The 24,037-nt window shown below is 41.3% G+C and overlaps 1 protein-coding gene across 1 annotated transcript in view; it reads left to right on the forward strand.

Moving 5' to 3' along the window:
- The first annotated feature begins 7,604 nt into the window (after window positions 1–7,604).
- ERO1B (endoplasmic reticulum oxidoreductase 1 beta) overlaps window positions 7,605–24,037 on the forward strand; it is a 63,463-nt gene continuing 47,030 nt past the window's right edge. Inside the window, exons 1-2 of the mRNA XM_058309501.2 lie at window positions 7,605–7,945; window positions 18,491–18,610. Of these exons, the coding sequence (XP_058165484.1) occupies window positions 7,841–7,945; window positions 18,491–18,610 (225 nt within the window). The 5' untranslated portion in view covers window positions 7,605–7,840. The remainder of the gene's footprint in view (window positions 7,946–18,490; window positions 18,611–24,037) is intronic.

Consider the following 24,037-nt stretch of genomic DNA (forward strand, 5'->3'; position numbering starts at 1 on the left):
CTGTAAGCTTTTACCCCAAATCAATTCCCCATTATAAAAGCCAACCGATTCTGGTACTTTGGATTGGCAACCCTTAGGCAAGTTAAACTGATTGCATAGGGCCTTATAGACATTCTAAGAACCTGGGCTTTTACTCTAGTGAGAAGGGAGCTACTGAAAGGTTAGGAGCAGAGGCATACATACACCTGATGTGTGTTTTCACAAGAACACACTGGCTTTTTGGTTGACAAAAGGGTGAACAGAGAAAGGAGGAAGACCAGTGAGGAGGCTATTGCAGGTAACTATGTGAGAAATGGTAGTGATTTAAATCAGGTGGTAACAATGGACATAGTGAAAGGTGGTGAGATTCTGGAGGTATTCTGAAGAGTCAGTAGGATTTATTACTGGATCAGATTAGAGTGAGACCGGAAACAGACTTGGCCCAGTGGTTAGGGCATCCATCTACTACATAGGAGGTCCGCGGTTCAAACCCCGGGCCTCCTTGACCCGTGTGGAGCTGGCCCATGTGCAGTGCTGATGTGCGCAAGGAGTGCCCTGCCACGCAGGGGTGTCCCCCGCGTAGGGGAGCCCCACGCGCAAGGAGTGCGCCCATAAGGAGAGCCGCCCAGCGCGAAAGAAAGTGTAGCCTACCCAGGAATGGCGCCGCCCACACTTCCCCTGCCACTGACGACAACAGAAGGGGACAAAGAAACAAGACGCAGCAAATAGACACAGAGAACAGGCAACCGGGGCAGGGGGGGGAATTAAATAAATAAATAAATCTTTAAAAAAAAAAAGATTAGAGTGAGAGAAGAAGAGAAAAGACAACAAAACACCAAGGATTTTGGCCTGAGCAACTGAAGGAAGGGAATTATCGTTTACTGAAATGGGAAAGGCTGAGAATGAGCATATTGGAGTAGGGGTGCTTCTTAGATATCACAATGAGTAGCAGGTGACTATGAGTTTAGAGTTGGATGAAGAGGTCTAGGCTAGAGATATAAATCTGGGGGTCACTCACATATAGATGTCATTTAAAGTTAATGTGATCACCAAGGGAGTGAAAGTAATGAAAAAGACCATATTTAGAGGTCATAGAGATGAGAAGGAACCAGCAAAGGGATTGAAAGGACCAAACCAAGGGGTGGTAGGACAACTAGGGGTGTAGTATTCTGGAAGTCAAAAGAAAGTGTTTCAAGGAGAGAGCAATCAGTTGTGGTAAATGCTGCTGGTAGGTCAAGTAGATAAGAACCTAATATTGGCTTTGGATCTAGCAACTTGAAACTCAGTCGTAACCTTTGATAAGAGCAGTTTTGGTGGAGTGATGAGGGCAAACACATAATTGGTTAGGTTAAAGAAAGCATGGGAAGAGCAGAATTGGATACAGTAACTAATTCAAGGAGTGTTCTGTAAAAAGGAAGGTGTGGCAGAAATAGAGTCAAAGAGAGTATTTGTAAAAGATGGGAGTGATTACAAAATATTTTATATACTGATGGAATGAGTCTATAGAAAAAGAAATCAGTCATGCAGGAGAGGTGAGAAAATTGTCAGAGCAATGCCCTTAAGTTGACAAACGGAATAGAGCTAGTACATAAGGGGAGGGGTCATCAGTAAGAAGAAAGGCAGAAGATGTGGACACAGACATGGGTAGGTGGGTAAAAGTGGTGGAAAATATAGGTGGAATTTTCTAAGAAATAGCTAGTTGATTTTACTGGATAACAGATTAGAAAGTGAATCCCTGAGATCATGGAACAAAGGAATGGCATACATGGCCTATTCATCTTGGGGGATTAGAAGATTCTCAAGAATGTATTTTACCATGAATAGCTTGTCATGCTCCTGTGGGTGATGATAGACACTCACAATGAGAATTCCACTGGGATTACAACCCTAAGAGGTAGCAGGTAAAAGGTACTTTCAGTGCTATACAGTGTGTGCTGTGCTCATCTTTTTTTCCCCCAGAAAAGAACACAGGGTTTTTAGGTCCCATTCTAAATGGTTGTCCTGCTCAGGCAGAAGCAGAAGATCCTTGAAGAATATGTACCAGTGAGAGATGGTAAAAACAGGACAAAGGAAATAACATAGAATGGATATCAGCAATGCGATTCTCTTAAAGCTAAATAGAATCCAAGTCCAAGTCAAGATGTTGGCCAGTGGGAGAGTGACACACAGGAGGTCAGGATCCTTCCCAACTCTGGGTCTGTACAATAAAAACCAGACTCTTTATTGGGGTGGGTGGAGGGAGTAGGGAGAGTGTGTGAAAGTGACCTATGGAGAAGAAGCAGCAGTAGCACAAAGCCAGGTGAAGCTATGCAATCCATATACCCACTCAAGTGAACTCGAAAAAGGAATTGAATTTGAAGAAACTGTACTTCTTGAGGTTCCCAATGAGAGACTGACAGAAAAGATGAATGCAGCCAGTTGAGACACAGAACCACCTCTACCAGCGACCCAAGACAACCACGATGGTGCAGACAGCCTCTTCTGCCTTTCCCTGTCTGCAGTCGCCACCTCCCATGACCTTGTCTCTAGCCACTACTCCTGATGCCCATATTCACACTGTAAAAACATTCAAGATGTTAACTGTGATTTGCTCTGGACCCTATGAGAAGTGGACTGGGGTAGGAGAGTGGGTACAAGTACAATAGTCCTAAAGTACAGGTAGTTACCTTGAATTTAGTGATTACGTGAAGGCTTTTTGCATTATAAAAATTAGTGGGTAGAATAAATTGGCAGAATTATGATTCTAGTTTTCCCAGTTATTTGGACTTAATAGACTTTCCCCCCAATCACATCATATTTTAACTTCTAGCCTAGTACCATCTGTTTGTTATAGAAAAGGGTTTTTCCAAACTGCATGTATCACTGTGTAAACTCCTTTAGAAATGAAAATAATTCTAACCTATTCAAGTTTATCAGCATTAATGCTGTTTAGTGAAAATACCTGAGAGTGTCACAGCTGAGTAAATATTAAAGAAAAGCAATGAACACTTCAGGTGGAACAACTAATAAGCCACAGGCCAACCAAGTTCTTTCATTTTGATTACTTTTAATCCCTATCACTTGTCAAAAGAAAAGGGGAAAAATCCCGAGTAAAATTCATAAATCCTATCACCAAACAAAAATTCCCTTTATAATTAAGTCACTGGTAGAAATCCAGCTCTTAAAAAAATAAACATGGCCCACTGTTAACACACCAGTATTATCTACAAACACAGTTGTTTAAACACAACAGATTGCCATTACTCAGCAGATTCATTAATCACAGTTCAGCTTGCTATCAGGAGTAAAAATTAGTGGAGTTATTAAATTTCCACCCCATTACCTTGGCTTTTATTTAGAATCACTTGTCAATGACTAGAACTTGACAAATAACTTCATTAGAAGTTACAAGCTAACCAACCCATAAATTCATCAAGGGAAAACACTTCCAATGATATCTTGGAAATGTAAATGTTTAGTGCCATTTTGTTAATTCACAATCTCTTAAGCACTACAGTAATCTGTTCAGGACAATTCTCAAGCCTTTGCTTCAAAAACCATTAACCATTGGTATTTCAAAGAGTGTTTGAGAAAAACTCTTGGGATAATGGATTTCCAGTAATTGGCCTCAACCAGTCTGACACATGTGATACTCCTTCAATTGTTTTGACAGTCCCCCTGTATACTTCTGATTAAAGGACTGTAATCTCTCACTTTAATGAAAGACTGCCAGTTTCACCTTATTGCCTTTTCCGGGAATGTTCCAACAAAGCTACTTCCCAGCCCTCCATGGGAAATGTTCAGGGGCACCATTTCCAGAACTGGTACTGAGATAGCTAGCTTCTAAGGGAAATTGAGATTATAAAATATAAATATTAACCAATTATTGACTACCATTCATAAGAGCTGAGATAGCCTTAAAGAGAATTTGGTACAAAAAGATAGGGACTTGTAAAGCTTTACACTCTAAGTGGGCTATATAATACAGTAAAGATGACTCCTATTACAAAATGAATGGTAGATGAATGCTGTGGGTAAGAACTGCCGTAGGAATGCAGATGACTCACTCTAGACTACAGGGATGAGATAATCCTCCCAGGGAAGAGGTAGGCATGGAATGGAAAGTGAGGGAGGGCAAAGGAAGGGAATTATTTGCATTGAGAGCAAACCGAGCGAACTGCTATAAATAGAAATTTGCTTTTGTGAATAGTGTCAGTGAGACTACATTTCAAATAAGACTAAGATTAATTAACCTCGATTTAAGTATATTTTGACACTACGCACTTTAAAAAGTTGAAGCATTTTGAGTCCATCCACAGTCGATGCTGTTTGGGTCCATTTAGAATCACAGGATACACAGTCATGGCTAGCTCTAGTGGAATCACCAGCCGTATCAGAATGTTCCTCTAGGTTAACCCTCTCATAAGCTGTCCCAACAAATCAACAATATATTATGATCGTTTGTAATGATGGAGTTGTACTGATTGACTTCACAGCTGGCCCTGATCCTTCTAAGATTAATAGATCTGGGAAGCCCATAAATTCTTCCATTAAAAAATTGTAGTTAGTTTTTCTGCACCTCAGTTCCAGTTAATTAGGGTCATCAGATCCAGGTGGTGGTCATAAATAGTAAATTACATGAAGTACAATAGGAGTACCATTGCTATTTCTAGTTGGCCACCATACTGTTGTGTGCTTTTCTGGGGGGGGAGGGAGGAGTATACCATACCCCGGACATCTGTGATATTTTAACAAATGGGTGAATACAGGCTGAGGTAAAGAAAGCGAGTGCTGAAGGGGACATCTGCTGCTTTTGCCCGGCCAGCACTCCTTCCCCCTTCTACTAGTTCTTTTGTGCAACTACCTCTTGGTCATCCCATGTGGTCTTGTGGAGTTGTCAGTCAAGAAGCCTGGTCCCTTCCCTCAAGCTAAACTCTGGAAGGAGTCTGAGTTTTGATAGTAGGGACAAGGGGCTGAAATCAATTGGAATTGAGTCAATGGCAGTACCTTGGAAAAGAATATCTGTCAGTTCCTTCTGCTCAGCTTCCCTGGGGCTGTACTGCCAGACTGTCCTTCCCAGAGGCCCGAGTGGGGAAATCTTCCTTGGTCCTGTCAGTTATTCACATATTTTGTTTTCATTTTTAAAATAATTATACAGAGCTGATTTTTGTGGCTTGCCACCAAAGGGGATTAGTGTACACACATTCCTCTCTCTGGGATGATTATCACTGTGGAACCTATAGGAAGGATGGTGACTTCACTGATGCGTCTCCAAATGCAGGTTTCAGCATATTTGATTTTGTAAGGAAAGGAAGGATCCACAAAGAGGCCAGGATGAGAAAAGAAACAAGTTTGTTCACAAAGGGAATTGTTATTCCCTCATAACAATTAACAGTAAAAAAAAAAAGTCGCTACAACCATTACAGTGAATGAATTTTGGTCTCATGACAAATATCTACTATTTCCAATAATTCCTTTCACCCACTCTTCCGCAGAAGTCGTATGTCAGGCACCTGAATTGAAAAGCGACGGATGGTATTGCTTTTACTTTCTAGGTTAGGTAAGCCAAAGGGACAAAGGCTACCTGACACCTGCATTCCAATTCCAAGCCCTCACTCCTCCTCCATCAGCTCATCAAATTGTTCTTCAGGGACAGATTCTGAAGAGCTCTGAACTACAGGCCATGGATTCTGGACTTGATATCACAGGCACTAAAAGGACCAGGATTTTTAAAGAAAACTTATATCCTGTGGTTTTTCTTTTTCTTTTCTTATTTTCAAGTTTTCTATAACAAAATCCCAGGGAGTATGTGTCGTCAACAACATCAGATGCAGCACAGACAAGGAGTCTTGAGAAAAATCCACTGAGTTTTGATAAAATAAATGTTTTAGTAGAAGGAAGGGCACAGAAGTGCATTCAGAGGGGACTGAGTGGTCAGGAGGTAGAGGTTTGGCAGAGAAAAGAGAGATGAAAGGATCAGGCAAACAATCTAGGGAGTATTTGGATATGTTTGAAGGCAGAAGAGAAAGTTGCTGAAGAGGAAGATGACTGACAGGGCTGGCTTTGTGGGTGTGCAACCTGTGCAGTCACAGAGAGCCCTGTTCTTAGAAGGGTCCTGCACTTGGTTTAATGATTTGCGGGCACCATCTTGAAATCTTAATACTTGGTTTTGGAACCCTTCCACTATCAAGGGTTTTGCACTAGCACTGATAAATGTGAAAGTGCTCTGAAAGGTGTAAAGTGTTATGGGGAAGGCTGATTAATGGCCCTCCAAAGATGTGCACATCCCAATCCCTGGGACCTGTGGCTCTGTTACCTTATATGGTAATAGGGATTATGCAGATGTGATTAAATTGAGTATTTTTTTTCAAGAGGATATCAAATTGTTTATTGATTACGTATCTATAACTTCATCTGGTACCAATTTTGAGATTGGGAGATTGACCCTGGATATTTAAGTGGTCTCAGCGTAATCACAAGGGTCCTTATAAGAGAGCGGTAGTAAAGTTAGGGGCAGAAGGAGGAGGCAATGTGACAATGGAAGCAGAGAGAGTGGTGGAGATGAGACAATGTGAGGTAGGGCCATGAGTCGAGGAATGCAATTGGCTTCCAGAAGCTAGAAAAGGCAAGGAAACAGATGATCCTCTAGAGCTCCAGAAGGAACACTGCCTGCTGATGCATTTTGGACTTCTTACTTCCAGAACTGTAAGAGAAATCTGTGTAGTTTTAAGCCACTAAATTTGCACTAATTTGTTACAGCAGCAATAGGAAACTAAGACACACTACATAAGTGTGTGACCTACTACTAGTTTTGTAGAGATCAAAGGCATTATTAACAGCAGCTATCATTTATTGAGCATTTCCGATGTGCTAGGAATATAACAAGCCCTTTTTGTAGAATATTTTATGTAATCCCCTATAAAAAATATTTCAAGTATTGTGTCCAATTTATACCTGTACAAACAGGCTCCCAGAGGTTCAGTAACTTGTCTAAGATGACAAAACTAACCAGTATGGTTTAGAGTTAAAATTGTACCCAGTCTGTGTCACTAAAACGTGTGCTTTTCTCATTCCATATTTTATTACAACCTTTCAGGTTTGTCCTAAGTCTTTAACATGCATTATATTTGCGTATTTCTATATTTGAGTGAGAGTGGGCAGGCGCAGGGGATGAAATCTCCCTCTGGACAGGTAAAGTGAAAGAGGACCGAAGCTAGAGCCGCAGGTGGCTTATCTGGGCACCCTTCGTACCCAGCCTGCAGGACTGGGCGAATCCCAGAGCCTGGCGGCAACGCGCTTGGCGATTGTAGGAACCGAAGACGGGCGGCGCGGGAGCCTGGCTCGCTCGGGCTGCCTGAGGCGCGAACGCTCGAGTCGCGGCACGAGGAGAAGGCGCGTGGACAGGCCGGTGCACGAGAGGAGGCCGCTCGGCGTCGCAGCCCCCTGTTGTTTTGGAAGCCCGCGTGGTCGCGGCTCATTGGCCGCCGTGGAGCCCGGGCCCGGGCAGGGGCGGAGCTGCCTGGGCGGTTGCGGCTGCGGGGTTCGTCGGCCGCAGGCTCCGCCCTCCGGGCCGCGGCGGCCCCTTGAGGGGCCCGGGACCACAACTCCCACAAGGCCTCGCGCCCGTCGGGGGCGGGGCCGGGGAAGCGGAGGAAGCCGGGGGCGGGGCCACCCAGGGGCTGCAGGGGGCGCTCGGCGAGCCGGCCTTCAATTCCAGCTGTTGGGCGCGGGCGGAGCGTCCGCGCCGGCCGACGCGCGTCCAGCCCTCTGGCCCTGGGGTCGCTCAGCCTCCGGGAACCGTCCCCGGCGGTCGCCGCTCGGGCCGCCCGCCGTGCCCCAGCCTGAGGGGACCGCTCGGCCGCCGTGGGGGCAGAGACTCAGCATGAGCCGGGGAGTCAGCCCGGCCGGCGCGGGGCAGGGGCCGGGGGCGCTCGCCGTGCAGCTGCTGCTCGCCCTGAGCTCGGTCGCCAGCGTCGTCGGGGCCCAGGTGAGCCCAGGGATGGCGTGGGGAGGACCCGCCAGCCGCCGCCGCTGCTGCGGGGAGGGCCGGGGCCGGACCCTGGGAGGATTTCTTGTGAGCGGAAAACACGCGGGGGGCAGAGACGCGACGGGCGAGTCCAGGAAACGTCTGCCCGCAGCTGGCGGCGTACAGGGCTGGCGACACTCGTGGGGGTAGGGGCAGTAAAAAAAAAGGGGAAGATGGTGACGGCGCCCTGAGGTGTTTTCTCTTTTCTCTTTCTCATTTTGGCGGCGGCTGGAAGTGTGGCAAGGGATGGGACGGGAACGAAAGAGAACCTGGGCTCTCTTGAGAAGAGAGCGCGGATGGAAATGGTGAAGCCCTCCCCTTCAGGAGTTGAGGAGGACGGGAGGAGAGGTCGAGAGTAGGCGACAGACCCGAGGGCTCTGCGAAACAATGGGGGGGGGTTGGGGCGGGGGTGGAGGCAAAACACTTCCTAGAACTTCTGGACTAGAGACCCCCCCCCCCATTTTTCCCGCTCAAGCAGGTGCTTGAGTCCCTTGCTCAGGACTGCCTCGTTTTACCCAGCTTACTCTGTGCTCGTATCGCCAGGTAAACCCAGGCGAGCTGGCTGTCCCTGACCCGTGGCTGCCGGGCGGAGGCTCTGTCTATCAGAGAGGGGGCCTGTGGAGGCAAAGAGAGTGTGGGGTTTGTCGTTTTGAAGCCTCTGTTACAGACGCTGTTCTCAATATACTAGAAAGCTGAGGGTTAGCTGACCACAGCCTTTTTGCTTTTCCAACCTGCTGCTTAAGAAGGCGTTAGTTTCCTTTTTATTTAATTTGAATAGACTGCCAGGTGCTACTGTGTCTTGTTTGCACCTGCTGCAAAGTGGCAAAACTGCTAAGAGGTGAAAAAAAAAAAAAAAAAAAGGCTCAGGTGGCCCGATAATGAGGGGAGATGTCATTTGAAGCAATTAATGCTCATTGCTATGAAAAATCTAAGGTAACTAAGAGTGTAACCATGTAAACATGTTTTTCTGACTTTATTCCAGATGCTTATTTCGTGGTTTTATGATGATCTGCGCTAAATCCCACGCTGCTTGAACGTTCAATTGGTGTCCATATTTGAGTACTTTTTAAATAAATGCTTTTTTAAAATGAAGCAAACTTGGTTATGCTGTTAAGGAGCACTTAAAAAGATGAAGGTTCTCTGACTCCACCTCCACATTCAGATTCTTTGGATCTGAAATATGACCCTGGAATCTGCATTTTAAACAAGACTTGCAGGAAACAAATGCAGTTATCCTTTTGGGTCACACTTGGTGGGAGAAATACTGGAATAGGTAGTGGAAATTTGGACACATCCACTGGTCTTATGAAAAGTATATTTTCCAAATTTTCTTTGGCAAAATTATTTTCTAGTTTAAGTACTAGTTGGGTATTTGAGTAGAAGTTACATTTAGAGATTGATTTTTCTTTTTATATAGCATATGTTATATACTTTATTATATCTATATTTTGTCGGCAGTCTAGAAGCTTCATTTTAGGTTTCTTTACCTATATAAAACTCTTTTATAATGGCATGTGTACGTTTAATTTTATTATATTCAAATGGATATGTATAGTTCAAGTGTTAAGATTTGTACATATTGAAAGTGGCATTGTGCCAGATAATCCTCAAAAGTGAATACATTTGTTTTTTGTTTTCTATGGTACTTTATAATATAGTGTTTGATCACATTTGGATAGTACTTTAGTCTGGAACATGATTAAATGTACATTATCTCATTTTATTTGATATATCTCTCAGAAGTGAAGCCATTGAGGTTACTGCAGTTCAGAGTTTAAATGACTAATATCACACTTGTTAAATAAGTGAGTGGGATTAAACCAGAGCACTAGTGCAGACCCCTTTCTAGTCTACACAGTATATCCCAGTATTCTTGCTTCTCTAGAATGAGAAATAAAGCAGAAGGAAAGTAGAAAAATCAGAAAATCTTTGACTTTTATTCTATATACTAAATTGGTAGGAAAATGAAGTATAAAGGAAAGAATTTGACTTTTTGAAAAATACCTTTCTTCACAAGAAATCAAAGTCAATTGAGATTTTAAATATCTTGGAATAAAAGGGGAAAATTATTTTTGAGCACATAAAATGATATACTTTTATATATCTCATGCCCCATTTTCCTGTAACTGAATGCTTTGAAGTATAGCAAGACACTAGGAACTATAAGTATAGTAAATACAGGTGATAAAACAAGTTAATCTTTAACGATATAATTTCACTTGGATGCATTTTAAAATCCTTTTAAATGCATTTCTGAGGTGTCATAAAATCAAGAAATACATAGAGCTCCCAAACAATGGAACCCTTGGGACTCAAACAGTACCATATCAGTCCGTTACCCTTAGGGCTTCTCCCAAACACTGTAGACATTGAGTTTTTGCTGTAACAGCTGCATGGGGTGAAATGGAGAAGAAATAAAGTCTAGGTGTGTCCAAGGAGAGGAAACTAATAGGAGACCCATCCGTAAAGCTGGGACTCCAAAGGGCTACATCCTCAGTGAAAGGGTAAGTGAGAAATGGAGCCCACCGTGAACAAGCGGAAAGTAAAGAAACTTGCTGAGTGGAAGGGAGAGAAAAACCCTTGTGAATTTGTAACCATGAGCCAGCCCTTACACAGATTTCCTTGCCAAAGTCATGCTACCGATGATGAGAAAACCTGCAGTCCCAGGTTTGTGTGTCCCAGGCTACAAATGTAAAAGTAAATTAACATCCCTTTTGGAGGAGTTTATTTGCATTCTGGGCCAAGAAGAAAAGCAGCTAACAGAAAAAATCACAATGCTCACCAGGAAACAGAGCATCATGACTAAGACACTAGAAGCAAAGACACAGATCCACAATGACTTTAGATTCTGTAACTATTAGACTGTTAATTTAAAATTACTATGTTTAATGTGCTTAAATAAAAATAGAGAAATTCAAAGTATGAAAAAGGAATGAGACTTAAGAATGACCAGATTAAAAATTAATGAAGTAGGAGTGGGTTGTGGGAAGATAATGGAGTAGACAGCTCCAGAAGTCAGCCACTCCACCATAACAGCTACTAAACCGACAGAACTGTGTAAATCAACTATTTCAAAACTCCAGAGTTTAGAACATGGTAGCGCATCCAGAAAAGAGTGGGAGGAAGACACTGGTAAATTATAGTAAATACCAGTAGATTGCCATTTCTGCCCAGCAGTTACCATTGCTTAGCCCTGCACTCTGGTGGCACGTGTAGCTTGCTGGTACCAGAGAGGAACATAAAAATCCACGTCACCAAAATCTGGGGGGATGGGAGCTAGCTGATTGCTGATCACAGCTTTTGATTACCTACTTTAGACCATGTGAGGCCCAAACTCTGAGGGTGACCGTTATTCCACCTTGCCCTAGACAGGGATGTCAGAGAAGACTTAAAGATGGTATGTTGCCTCAGAGCTGTGGAGGAGAATTGAAGCACTGCATTTGCTGGGCAGGGACCCAGTTAAGAAAGTGCAGCTTTGGGGAGCCATGAAAGAAGCTCCTGGTGCTCTTTCTGGACCCTCCCTCATACCTCCCCAGGGCAGTTTGGAGTTGGCTGGTGCTGCTGGTCCCTGGCCTTGTTCTGGCTGGGAAAGACTGACTTGGGAAATTCCTCTCCAGCCTGCCCCCCTTTCCAGAATTTGCTCTCCGGGCAAAAGCAGCTTGAGACAATAAAGCAGTCTAAGAAACAATTGAGGCAGAAGGCCTGGGGCAAAGGCACACCTGCTTCAAGTCCAGCATTGGGACACCTGGGAGGAGGAGGAGGTCTGTTTTCTGGGAAGTAGAAGGACATTCAAACTGCTGTAAACAGGGGAATTCCTAGTACTAACAAGCATGAGGCCAAAACAACTTGCAGGTTCAAGGGAAAGAGGGACAGCCCTGAACTTTGCATTTGCCTTGGGCTGGCTTTCCTGATAGGAGGGAGCACCAGCCAAAGAAAAGCCAATTTGCAAAATGGTGAAAGGTAGTTTTTGCTTAGGTTTGCTTGTTTTGTTAGCTTCTGATATTCAAAAAAATCTGTCATATCACCAGCTGGTTACAAATTCAAGAAACATACATCTTAGGGGATAAATCACAGAGATAACATTTATTTTTAAAGATTTATTTTTATTTATTTCTCTCCCCTTCTCCACCCCTTCCCCCCCTTCCCCCCCCCCTCAGTTGTCTGCTCTGTGTCCATTCGCTGTGTGTTCTTCTGTGTCTGCTTGCATTCTTGGCAGCAGCACCGGGAATCTGTATCTCCTTTTGTTGAATCACCTTGCTGCGTCAGCTCTCTGTGTGTGCAGTGCCACTCCTGGGCAGGCTGCGCTTTTTTCATGCAGGGCGGTTGTCTTTGCAGGGCACACTCCCTACATGTGGGGCTCCCCTACATGGGGGACACCCCTGCATGGCACGACACTCCTTGCATGCATTGGCACTGCACATGGGCCAGCTCACCACATGGGTCAGGAGGCCTTGGGTTTGAACCTTGGACCTCCCATATGGTTGGTGGACACTCTATCAGTTGAGCCAAATCTGCTTCCTGAGATAATATTTAAATATATTAGAATGTACAGTTTGCAGCAAAAGATTACAAGATAAAGACAGGAAATGATGGCCCATCAAAAGGAAGAGGATTAAAATCCAGAAAACATCAATGAAGAAGACCAGACTGGAAATACTGGACAATGACTTAAAAAAAAAAAAGATCTTCAGTATGCTCAAGGAGATAAAAGAAATACAGAGAAAGAGCTAAAGGATGTCAGGGGGGAAAAATAGGCTCAAGAAGATGGTGGAAAATGCAGAGGAGGAACTAGGATGTCAGGAAAGCAATGAACAAATAATACAAGAATCTCAATAAAGAGAACTTTTACAAAGGAACCAAACAGAATTACTGCATTGAAGACCATACTAACTGAAATTAAAAATTCCCAGGAGGATTTTGACAGCAGCTTGGAGATGGGAGCAAACTCAAAGACAAGAAAATTGAAATAAGTCAGGCTGAGGAGCAGAAAGAAAAAAATATATATATAAAGCAAAAGTAGCCTGAGACCTGTGGGACACCATCAGGCATACCAATATATGAGCTTTGCAAATCCCAGAAGGAGAAGAAAGAGAAAAATAGGTGGAAGGAATATTCTATCATAATGACAGAAAATTTTCCAAATCTAGCAAAAGACGAGAATATGCATATCCAAGAAGTCCAGAGAACCCCAAACTGGATAAACTTGAAGAAAAATAGGCCCCATCACATACTGATCAAACTGTCAAATGGGAACAACCAGGAAAAAATTCTGAAAGTAGCAAGAGAAAAGCAATATATTATTTACAAGGGAGTCCCAATTAGATTAAATGCTTATTTCTTATCAGAAACTATGGAGGAAAGAAGGCAGTGGGTAGAAGTCCTTAAAGTGCTAAAAGAAAATAACTACCAATCTAGAATTTTATATTCAATAAGACTTTCTTTCAAAAATGAGGGAGAGATTAAGATATTTCCAGATAAACAAAGCTGAAGGAGTTCCTCACCACTAGACCTGTCCTATAAGCAATGCTAAAGGGAGCTCCTCAGACTGAAAGGAAAGGAAACTAGACAGTGGTTCAAAGAGACATGAGGAAATAAAGACCTCCAGGAAAAGTAACCAACCATTTGGGTAATTACAAATGCCAGTACTATTGTATTGTAATTTTTGGTATGTAATTTCACATCTCATTTCTGATAGGTGCTAAAATAGAAATGCATAAAAAGTAATGATAAATATATGGATTTAGACGTACAGTATACAAGATATAATTTGTAACAGGTATAAAAAAGTTAGGGGGACAAGAATATAGGAATAGTGTATGTATATGCTATTGAAGTCAAGTTGGTATCAAATCAGATATATGTTTAGGATGTTAAATTTTAACCCCTGATAACCATAGGAAAAGTACATGAAAATATATCCAGATAGAAATGAGAAGAGTCTCTATGATACAATACAAAAAATCAAATACATGAAAGATATTCATGGAACAATTTAGGAACAGAAAAGGTAAAAGACTTACAAAGACTAAATAGCAAAATGATAGAAGGAAGTCCTGTTTTATCAGCAGAGACTTTAAATGCAAGTGGATTAAACTCTCCATTGAAAAGGCAAAGATTGGCAGAATTGATAAAAGAGCATGAACTGTTTAAAAGAGACTCAAATTAAAAACAACAGGTTGACGGTGAAAGGTTGTTTTTAAAAATGCCATGCAAATAGTAACCAATAGAGAGATGGACAACTATGCTAATATCAGATAAAATAGACCTTAAGTCACCAACTCTTACAAGGGATAAAGGTGGTCGTCATATACTGATAAAGGGGTCCCTTCAATAAGAAGACATAACCATTATATATGCACCTAACAGAAGAGTGTCAAAATAGTTAAAGGGACACATAGGCAGTTTTTATCTAAAGAAACTTTAGATTACATAAATGTTACATTAAAAACTTATGGGATTCCCATACGTCCCCCTCCTTCCTCTCCCACACATTCCCACATTAACACCATCCTTCATTAGTGTGGTACATTTGTTACAATTGATAAACACATATTGCCACTAACTTTGGATTATAGTTTACATTATAGTTTACACTCTGTCCCATGCAATTTTTTAAGTTATGGCAAAATATTCAATGGCTTGTATCCATCATTGCAACATCATGCAGGTCAATTCTGATGTCCCCAAAATGCCCCTTATTATGCCTATTTTTCCTCTCCCTCCCCTCAGAACCTCTGATGACCACTGCCTCCACATCAACGCTAAAATAATAAGTCTATAGTAGAATATGGCTCAACAGTCACATCCATCCTGTGTTGGTAGGAGTGTAAATTGGTACAACTGTTGGAAATAAGCCTGCCATTCCAAAGTAAAGCTAAACGTGTACTTATAGCAATTCCTCTCCTGAACATATAGTCTGGAGAAACTCTTACTTATGTATACCAAGAGACATATGCAAAAATGTTTATTGTAATAGTGTTAATTAGCCAAAACTGGAAAAAACCTAAATATATATTGTATTCATTTCCTATTGTTCCTATTCAAATTACCACAAATATGGTAGCTTAAAGCATTATAGGTTTATTGTATTATAGTTCTTCATGCTAGAAGTCTGAAAATGGGCCTTACAGGATTAAAATTGTAAGCAATATTGTATTTTTTTCTGGAGGCACAAGGGGAGAATTCATTCCTTGCCCTTTCCAGCTTCTAGAGGCTTCCATGTTCTTTGGCTAGTGACAACTTCCTCCATCTTCAAAACCAGCACATAGCATCTTCCAGTCTCGCTCTCTCTTTTTTTTTAGATTTATTTTTATTTTTTTATTTATCCCCCCACCCCCATCGTGTTTTTGTGCTCACTTTCTGCCCTCTGTCTCCGTTCGCCATGTGCTTTCTGTGTCTGCTTGTCTTCTCTTTTCATCTTCCCTTTAGGAGGCACCGGGAACTGATCCTGGGACCATAGATGTGGGAGAGAGGCATTCAATCGCTTGAGCCACCTCAGCTTCCTGATTTGCTGTGTCTCCCATTGTCCCTCCTTTTTGTTGCGTCATCTTGTTGCGCCAGCTCTCAGCATGGGCCAGCTCACCACAGGGGCCATCTCACCATGTGAGCCAGCTTGCTTTCACCAGGAGGCCCTGGGAATCAAACCCTGGCCCTCCCATATGATAGATGAAAGCCTAATCATTTGAGCCACATCTGCCTCCCACTTTCTGACTCTTGACACTCCTGAATCCTGCATATAAGGATTCTTGTGATTGTTCCTACAGAGGTCTTTCTACCTTGCAAGATACTGTATTCATAGGTTTGGGAATTTGGGAATTATGGACATCTTTGGGAGACCATTATTCTGCCTACCATATGGATCAAGGGTAGAATAAAATGTCATATTTTCATATAACAAACCACTGTATATCAAGGAAAATTAATGAGCTAATACAAAATTCATCAGCACAGTTAGATACCAAAATAAAATGTTGGTAAAAGAAGCATAGCACAGAAGAATTCACACGAGACTCTATTAATATTAAAGTTCAGAAACAGACAAAAAATATATTGTTTAGGGATGGTTGTATCATATGTGAAGAAATTGCAAATAAAAGCAAAAGCAACAAAAATGAGATTTTTTTTACCTCAATGGGAAGAGAGATGAACGTAATTAAGGAGGGATTTATAGAACGCAATCAGTATTCCATTTCTATTTTTTAAAATTTGCCAATACAGAAGTTTTTGTTTAGCAGTCTTTGATATGTACCTTGCCATAACCCCTACCACAATTAAAATATTTTAAGAAAATAAAATATGGTGGTTTACAAGCTAAAAATAAGAAAAATTCGTAAGAAAGAACAATCACTGAATAATATAATTTTAAAAACCAGAATGTTTGTTGGTTTGTATTTTCTCTTCTTTTTCTCTTCTTATTTAAAGAGCTAAAATTCAAAGTCTTGGGAGTGGACTTGGCCCAGTGGTTAGGGCGTCTACTACATGGGAGGTCCGTGGTTCAAACCCGGGGCCTCCTTGACCTGTGTGGAGCTGGCCCATGCGCAGTGCTGATGTGCGCAAGGAGTGCTCTGCCACGCAGGGGTGCCCCCCCCCGCGTAGGGGAGCCCCACGTGCAAGGAGCGCGCTCCATAAGGGGAGCCGCCAAGCATGAAAGAAAGTGTAGCCTGCCTAGGAATGGTGCCGCACACATAGAGAGCTGACACAGCAAAATGACGCAACAAAAGGAGTCATAGACTCCCGTGCCACTGACAACAGAAGCAGACAAAGAGGAACACGGAGCAAATAGAACAAACAACCAGGTGGTGGGGGCGGAAGGGAGAGAAATAAATAAATCTTAAAAAAAAAACCAAAGTCTTGTAAGTAGTAAGCTAGAGCAGTGGGTTGAAACCCAGTAGAGTTAGTGATCTTAGAAAGTGGGATAGCAAAACTTATAGAATTCCAGAGCCAAAATTCTTGAGAAAGATCTCTTGTTCTTTATCAAGATATTATAGCTCTAAATTCTTTGTATTGCAGGGAGCTTTGGGACACATTTACACTCCTAGAGAAAAAGAATGAGAAGGCTATGGCTAGCAAGGACTGGTTCCCATTCTCTGGTCATTATTTGTGTGACCCACATGAATAACCTTTAACAAGCTAAACCCCATTTTTATTTTCATATTTCATTTTAGATTCACATGCAGTTTTGTAAGAAATAATATAGAGAAATACCATATACATTTTAACCAGTTTTCCTTAGTGGTAACATCTTATAAAGCAGGATGTTGACGTTGATACAATCCATTGATCTTATTCAGGTTTCCCAGTTTAATTCTATTCAATTTTATCACACAAATAGTTTTCATGGCTCCACCACCATAGTCAAGATACTGAACAGTTTCATCACTGAAGTATCCTGCCTGTTGCCCTTTTATAATTATATCCACCCCTGTTCTTAAGCCCTGGCAAACAATAATCTGTTTTCCATTTATAAAATTTTTTCAATTAAAAAATGTTATATAAATGGAATCAAGGTAGAACTGGCTTTTTTTACTCAGCATAATTCCTGGAAGATTCATCCAAGTTGTTGTATCTGTCGGTGAGTCCCATTTTCTAGTTTAACAGAAGAATGTTGAATTTTTGGACTCTGAATTCACTTTGAAAATATCTATATCTCTTCTTGAATTGTTGGATACTTTTGGTAGTGGACAAGAACATGGATTTTAAAATCTGATAGACTTGGGAATAACTTCCATATCTACTTTGGGAAGGTATTTTAAATTTGCTAAGTCTTAATTTCCTTTAAAATGGGGACAGTAAAACGTTTTGTATGGTGCTTTTAAAGAGTAAATGACAAAAAGTTCTTTCCACAGTGCCTATCACATAAATGTTCAATAAATGGCAGCCTAAAAGGAAGATATGAGTTACTACAGCAATATTATTACATCCTCTGACTTCTGGGTACTCTAGCATGAGAATGCCATAGCATTTGAATAGCAACTTGGATTTTATATATGTTCAGGCAGAGGAAGGAGTGTTCAATATCTTTCTTTTTGTCTGTTAACACTATTTAGTTCTTCAGAATGGCTATATCTAATCCTTCTATTTTTTCTTTTTTTCTTTTTTTTTTTAAAGTTTCATTAAAAAAATATGAAGTCTCCATATATCCCCAACCCCCTAATCCCACTCCTCTCACATCAACAACCTCTTTCATCATCATGGCACATTCATTGCATTTGATGAATACATTTTGGAGTACTGCTGCAACACATGGATAGTGGTTTACATTGTAGTTTACACTCTCCCCCAGTCCACCTAGTGGGCCGTGGCAGGACACACAATGTCCAGCATCTGTCCCTGTTTCTTATTTAACTGACCACAGTAAAAAAAGTGACTGTCTTAATGTTATGTACCTTAGTCATTAAATATTGACTAACTTGAGGGAATAAATTATCTCTTTATATAGTAGTTCAGGTTGGAATATCAGTGATTTACATATTTTACATATTTTTAATTATGTGGTTTTTTTTTTAGGTCAGTGGAGTTCTGGATGATTGCTTGTGTGATATTGTCAGCATTGATAACTTCAACACCTACAAAATCTTCCCCAAAATTAAAAAATTGCAGGAGCGAGACTATTTCCGTTATTACAAGGTAAGGATATTTATTTTTTATTAGAGAGATTGTGGGTGTGTAGAATAATCACACATAAAATACAGGATTCCTATAATACTACCCTATTATTAACACCTTGCATTGAAGTGGAACATTTGTTAAAACTGATGAAAACACATTTTTATAATAGTACTGAAGTCCACAGTTTAACCCATTTGTATGATATATGTTTTAGCAGCCAAAAAACTGAAAGTGTTCAATTTTTCTATTTTCTTATTGATGTGCTGTCTAGATTTCTATACATTATCAAAAGTAGTGTATTTTAAAAATGGTTTTATTTTTAAAAGATACACAGACCACACAAAATGTTATGTTACAAAATATAGGAGATTTCCATATGCCCCACTGCCCACAGCCCCTACTTTTCCCATATCAACAACTTCTTTATTAGTGTGGTACATTCATTGCATTTGATGAATACATTTTGGAGCATTGCTACACAGTATGGATTGTAGTTTACATTGTAGTTTACACTCTCTCTTAGTCCGTTCAGTGGGTTATGGCAGGATATATAATGTCCTGCATCTGTCCCTGCAGTATCATTCAGGACAACTCCAAGTCCCCAAAATGCCCCCATATCACACCTCCTTTTCCCTCTCCCTGACTTCAGCAACTCCTGTGGCCACTGTCTCCACATCAATGATATAATTTCTTCCATTGCTAGAGTCACAGTAATTCTATAGTAGAATACCAGTAAGTCCACTCTAGTCCAGGAAGTAGTGTATTGAATTTTCTCTTCTACTAGTAACCCTTCAGGTCTTTCAGTATTTGCTTCATATATTTTGGGGCTCTGCCATTAGGTATACATATATATTTGTAATTATGTCTTTTTTTTTTTTAATATTTATTTATCTCCCCTTTCCCCCTCCCCCCCCCCCAGTTGTCTGCTCTCTGTGTCCATTGTGACCACTTCTATCCTTATCAGCTGCACCCGGAATCTGTGTTTCTTTTTGTTGCATCATCTTGTTGTGTCAGCTCTCCATGTGTGCGTTGCCATTCTTGGGCAGGCTGAACTTTCTTTTGCACTGGGCGGCTCTCACAGGGCACACTCCTTGCATGTGGGGCTCCCCCATGTGGGGACATCCCTGCGTGGCACGGCACTCCTCGCGCGCATTAGCACTGCGCATGGGCCAGCTCCACACGGATCAAGGAGGCCCGGGGTTTGAACAGCGGACCTCCCATGTGGTAGGCAGATGCCCTATCCATTGGGCCAAGTCTGCTTCTCTATGTCTTGTTGAATAGACCTCTATTTGTGTATAGTGACCTTCTTTGTCTCTCTTAAGAGTTTTTAACTTAAAGTCTATTTTATCTGATATTAGTCAGTTCTCTTTCGGCTACTAATTGCATGGTATATATTTTTTCCATCCTTCCACTTTCTCCCTACTTGTATATTTGAATTTAAGGTGAGTTTCTTGTAGTCAGCATATAGTTGAGTCATGCTTTCTTATCCATTCTGTCAATCCTGCCTTTTGACTGGAAAGTTTAATCCTTTTTACATTTAAAGTCAATACTGATAATTCAGGACTTTCTTCTGGCATTTTGCTATTTGGTCTTTGTAAATCTTATACTATTTTCTCCCTCAATTCTTCTATTAATGCCTACTGTGATATTTGATTTTTTTGTATTGCACCATTTGAGTCCTTTCTCATTTATTTCATTATATATATAATATATACATATATATTCATTATATATATTTCATACTTTTCTTTCTGGCTACAATGGGGCTTAAATTTAGCATCCTAAATCTATAACAATCATGTTTGATACTAACTAAACTTCAATAGCATGCACATATGTTGTTCCTATTCTCTCCATCCCCTCACCTATTTTTTATACTTGCTATAGATTATATCTCTGTATGTTGTATGTCCTATACCATAGATTTATCATTACTTTTTTTTTTTAAATTTATTTATTTCTCTCCCCTCCCCCCCCCCACCGGCCCCAGTTGTCTGTTCTCTGTGTCTATTTGCTGCATGTTCTTCTTTGTCCGCTTCTGTTGTTGTCAGCAGCACTGAATCTGTGTTCCTTTTTGTTGCGTCATCTTGCTGCATCAGCTCTCCGTGTGTGAACTTTCTTTCGTGCTGGGCGGCTCTCCTTACGGGGCACACTCCTTGCGCGTGGGGCTCCCCTATTCAGGGGACACCCCTGCGTGGCATGGCACTTCTTGCACATGGGCCAGCTCCACACGGATCAAGGAGGCCCGGGGTTTGAACTGCGGACCTCCCATGTGGTAGATGGACGCCCTAACCACTGGGCCAAGTCCGTTTCCCTGTCATTACTTTTTAATGCATTTGCATTTTAAAACCTGTGATAAGTAAAAAGTGGACTCACATACCAAAAACACCATAAAAAAAGTACTAGCATTTATAATTCCCCTTATGGATATCCTTACTAGAGGTCTTGATTTTTCTGTGCTACTTTGATCTACTCTCTAGTGTCTGTTTCTTTTTTTAAAGAATAAAGAATTCTTCTTAGCATTGCTTTTGGGCGGGTCTACTGGTGATGAGCTCTCTTTGCTTTATATGGAAATGTCTTATTCTCACCCTCATTTTTTTTTTTTAAAGATTTATTTATCCCCCACCCCCTTTGTTGTTTGTGGTCACTGTCTGCTCTCTGTGTCCATTTGTTGTGTTGCTTTCTGTGTCTGCTCATCTTCTCTTTAGGCAGTACCAGAAATCAAACCCAGAACCTTCCATGTGGAAGGAAGATGCTCAATCATCTGAGCCATCTCAGCTTCCTGGTTTGCTGTGTCTCTCTTTGTCTTTCCTCTGTGTCTCTTTTGTTGCATCATCTTGTTGAATCAGCTTGCTGCACCTGCCCACCATGCCAGCTCACCTTCTGTAGGAGGCACCCAGGAACCAAACCCAGGACCTCCCATGTTGTAGGCAAAAGCCCAGTCACTTGAGCCACATCCACTTCCCTCGCCCTTATTTTTGAAAGAAAATCTTGTGAGACATAAAACTCTTGGTTAGCAGTTGTTTTCTCAGCACTTTAAATATTTTGTCCCATTGCCTTCTTGCCTCCATCATTTCTGATGAGAAATTGGCACTTAACCTTATTGAGAGTCCCTTGTACATAATTTGTTGCTTTTCTCTTACAGTTTTCAGAACTCTCTCCTTGTTCTTGGCATTCATCAGTTGGCCTACTATGTCTGGATGAGGTTCTCTTAGAGTTTATCTTATTTGGGGTTCATGGGAACATCTGGCTAAAGAGCATTCCAGAAAAGGGGAGTTGAATAGCAAGTATACAATTCTTGACACAGGAATAAGCTTAGTATGTTTGAGGAGTAGGAAGAAGGCCTGTAGTGGAGGAATTGAAAGGGAGAGTAGAAGAGGTAGGCAGGGCCAGATAAAATAAGACCTTATTGGTTATATAAGGATATGGATTTTATTCTGAGAGATAAGATATTAGTAGGATTTTTTTACAAAACAGACTGTAAGTACACAATAGAGGAACTAGAGAAACCATTTAGGAGACTAGTCCAGATGAAAAACAATACTGATTTGGAGTGGCATGGGTGGATTCGGAAGAGGTCAGAAATGATTTTAAATTAAGATTGTTTATAAAAACTAACAGCAGTGAGCTTTTCTAATAGATTGAATGTGATGAGGGTAGAAATGAAGTACAGGATAATGCCTCAAAAAATAAGTATTATGACCAAGTGGATTTTACTCCAAGAATGCAATAATGGTTCTATTCTTCAGAAAATTTAACACCCATTTGTAACTTTTTAAAATATTCAATAAAATAAGAATGACTTCCTTAACACCATGATTGCAGTCCTAACATTAGCATAGCCAGCATCTTATTTATGAAGAAACACTAGGGGAATTCTCACTTAGGTCATGAACCAAGACAGAGACACCCACTATCTCTATTCCCTTTGGAGGTATGGTAGCCAGTATAGTCAAACGAGGAAAGCCCAGAGGCATAAACATTTTAAAGAATTAGTAAAACTGTATTTATTTTTAGATGATGTATTAGCCAGCCAAAGGGGTGCTGATGCACAATACCTGAAGTCTATTGGTTTTTTGTTTTTTTATGTTAATTTTTTATTTTATTTTTTTATTATCTTTTTTTTTGAAAAGATCCATAGATCAAACGAAATGTTACATTAAAAAATTTAAGAGGTTCCCATATACCCCCACTGCTCCTCCCCCCCTTCTCTTCCCCCATCAGCAACCTCTTTCATCAGTGTGGCACATTAATTGCATTTGATGGATACATTTTAGAGCACTGCTACACTGCGTGGATTATAGTTTACATTATAGTTTATACTCCCTCCCAGTCCTTTCATTGGGTTATGACAGGATATATAATGTCCTGCATCTATCCCTGCAGTATCATTCAGGAAAACTCCAAGTCTGGAAAATGCCCCCATATCATACTCTTCTTCCCTCTCCCTGTCCTCAGCAACTCCCATGGCCACTGTCTCCACAGGGAGGTGAGGATGGTCAACCACCACACCTGGGAACTGAGTCTACAACTGCAAGCAGGAGAATCCCATCAATCAGTCATGTGGGATCTAAGCCCCCTCTTGATTTAGAGGGGAAGTAGACATCACCATCCCAGGGTCCTCAGGATGGAGGAATAAAATATGGATTAGAGTGGACTTAACTGGTATTCTACTATAGAATTATTGTGACTCTACCAATGGAAGAAACTGTATCGTTGATGTGGAGACCATTGGCTTTTATAAAAGGTATTTATTTAGAGTAGAAGCTTACAGTTACCAGGCCATAAAGCATAAGTTACTTCCCTCACTAAAGTCTGTTGCCATGCATTCAAGCAAGATGGCTGCCGACGTCTGCAAGGGTTCAGCCTCCCTCTTCCTCCTAAGGCTCAATGGTCCCAACTCCTTCCTTTTTCACCTGTAGGTTAACATAAGCCTTGTCTCTCTCCCCAGGGCTTGTTCCTCTGCCGGCTCAGCTGCTTTGCTTTCTTCACAAAGCCAGCTGTAAGCTATCAGGCAAACAGCTGTCTCTCTTCCCAGGGCCTCTGCCATGTCTAATGGAACCTTCTTTCTTTCCTCACTGTCTGCTTCTCTGTGTTTTACTTCCTCAGGCTCCAGCATCAAAAGCTCTAGCTCTCTCCTCTACCATACCGTTTTCTCTGTGAGTCCCTGCCCACCTAGAGGGCAGGGACTCAACATCCTAATGAGAGGCCCAGTCAAAGCCCTAATCATAATTTAATCAAGTAAAAGTGAAACCTCTGAATTTAATATAGTCTAATACACCTAGAGGAGCAGACCAGCCTACAAACACAATCCAATATCTGTTTTTGGAATTCATGAACAATGCCAGACTGTTACAGAGATAAGAAAACTCAAAAGATTCAATTATTAAATGAACAAAACCAATAAAAAATGCAGTAAGATAGACTATAAGCTTAATATACAAA

Source organism: Dasypus novemcinctus, chromosome 13, assembly GCF_030445035.2.
Source record: "Dasypus novemcinctus isolate mDasNov1 chromosome 13, mDasNov1.1.hap2, whole genome shotgun sequence".
Lineage (NCBI taxonomy): Eukaryota > Metazoa > Chordata > Mammalia > Cingulata > Dasypodidae > Dasypus > Dasypus novemcinctus.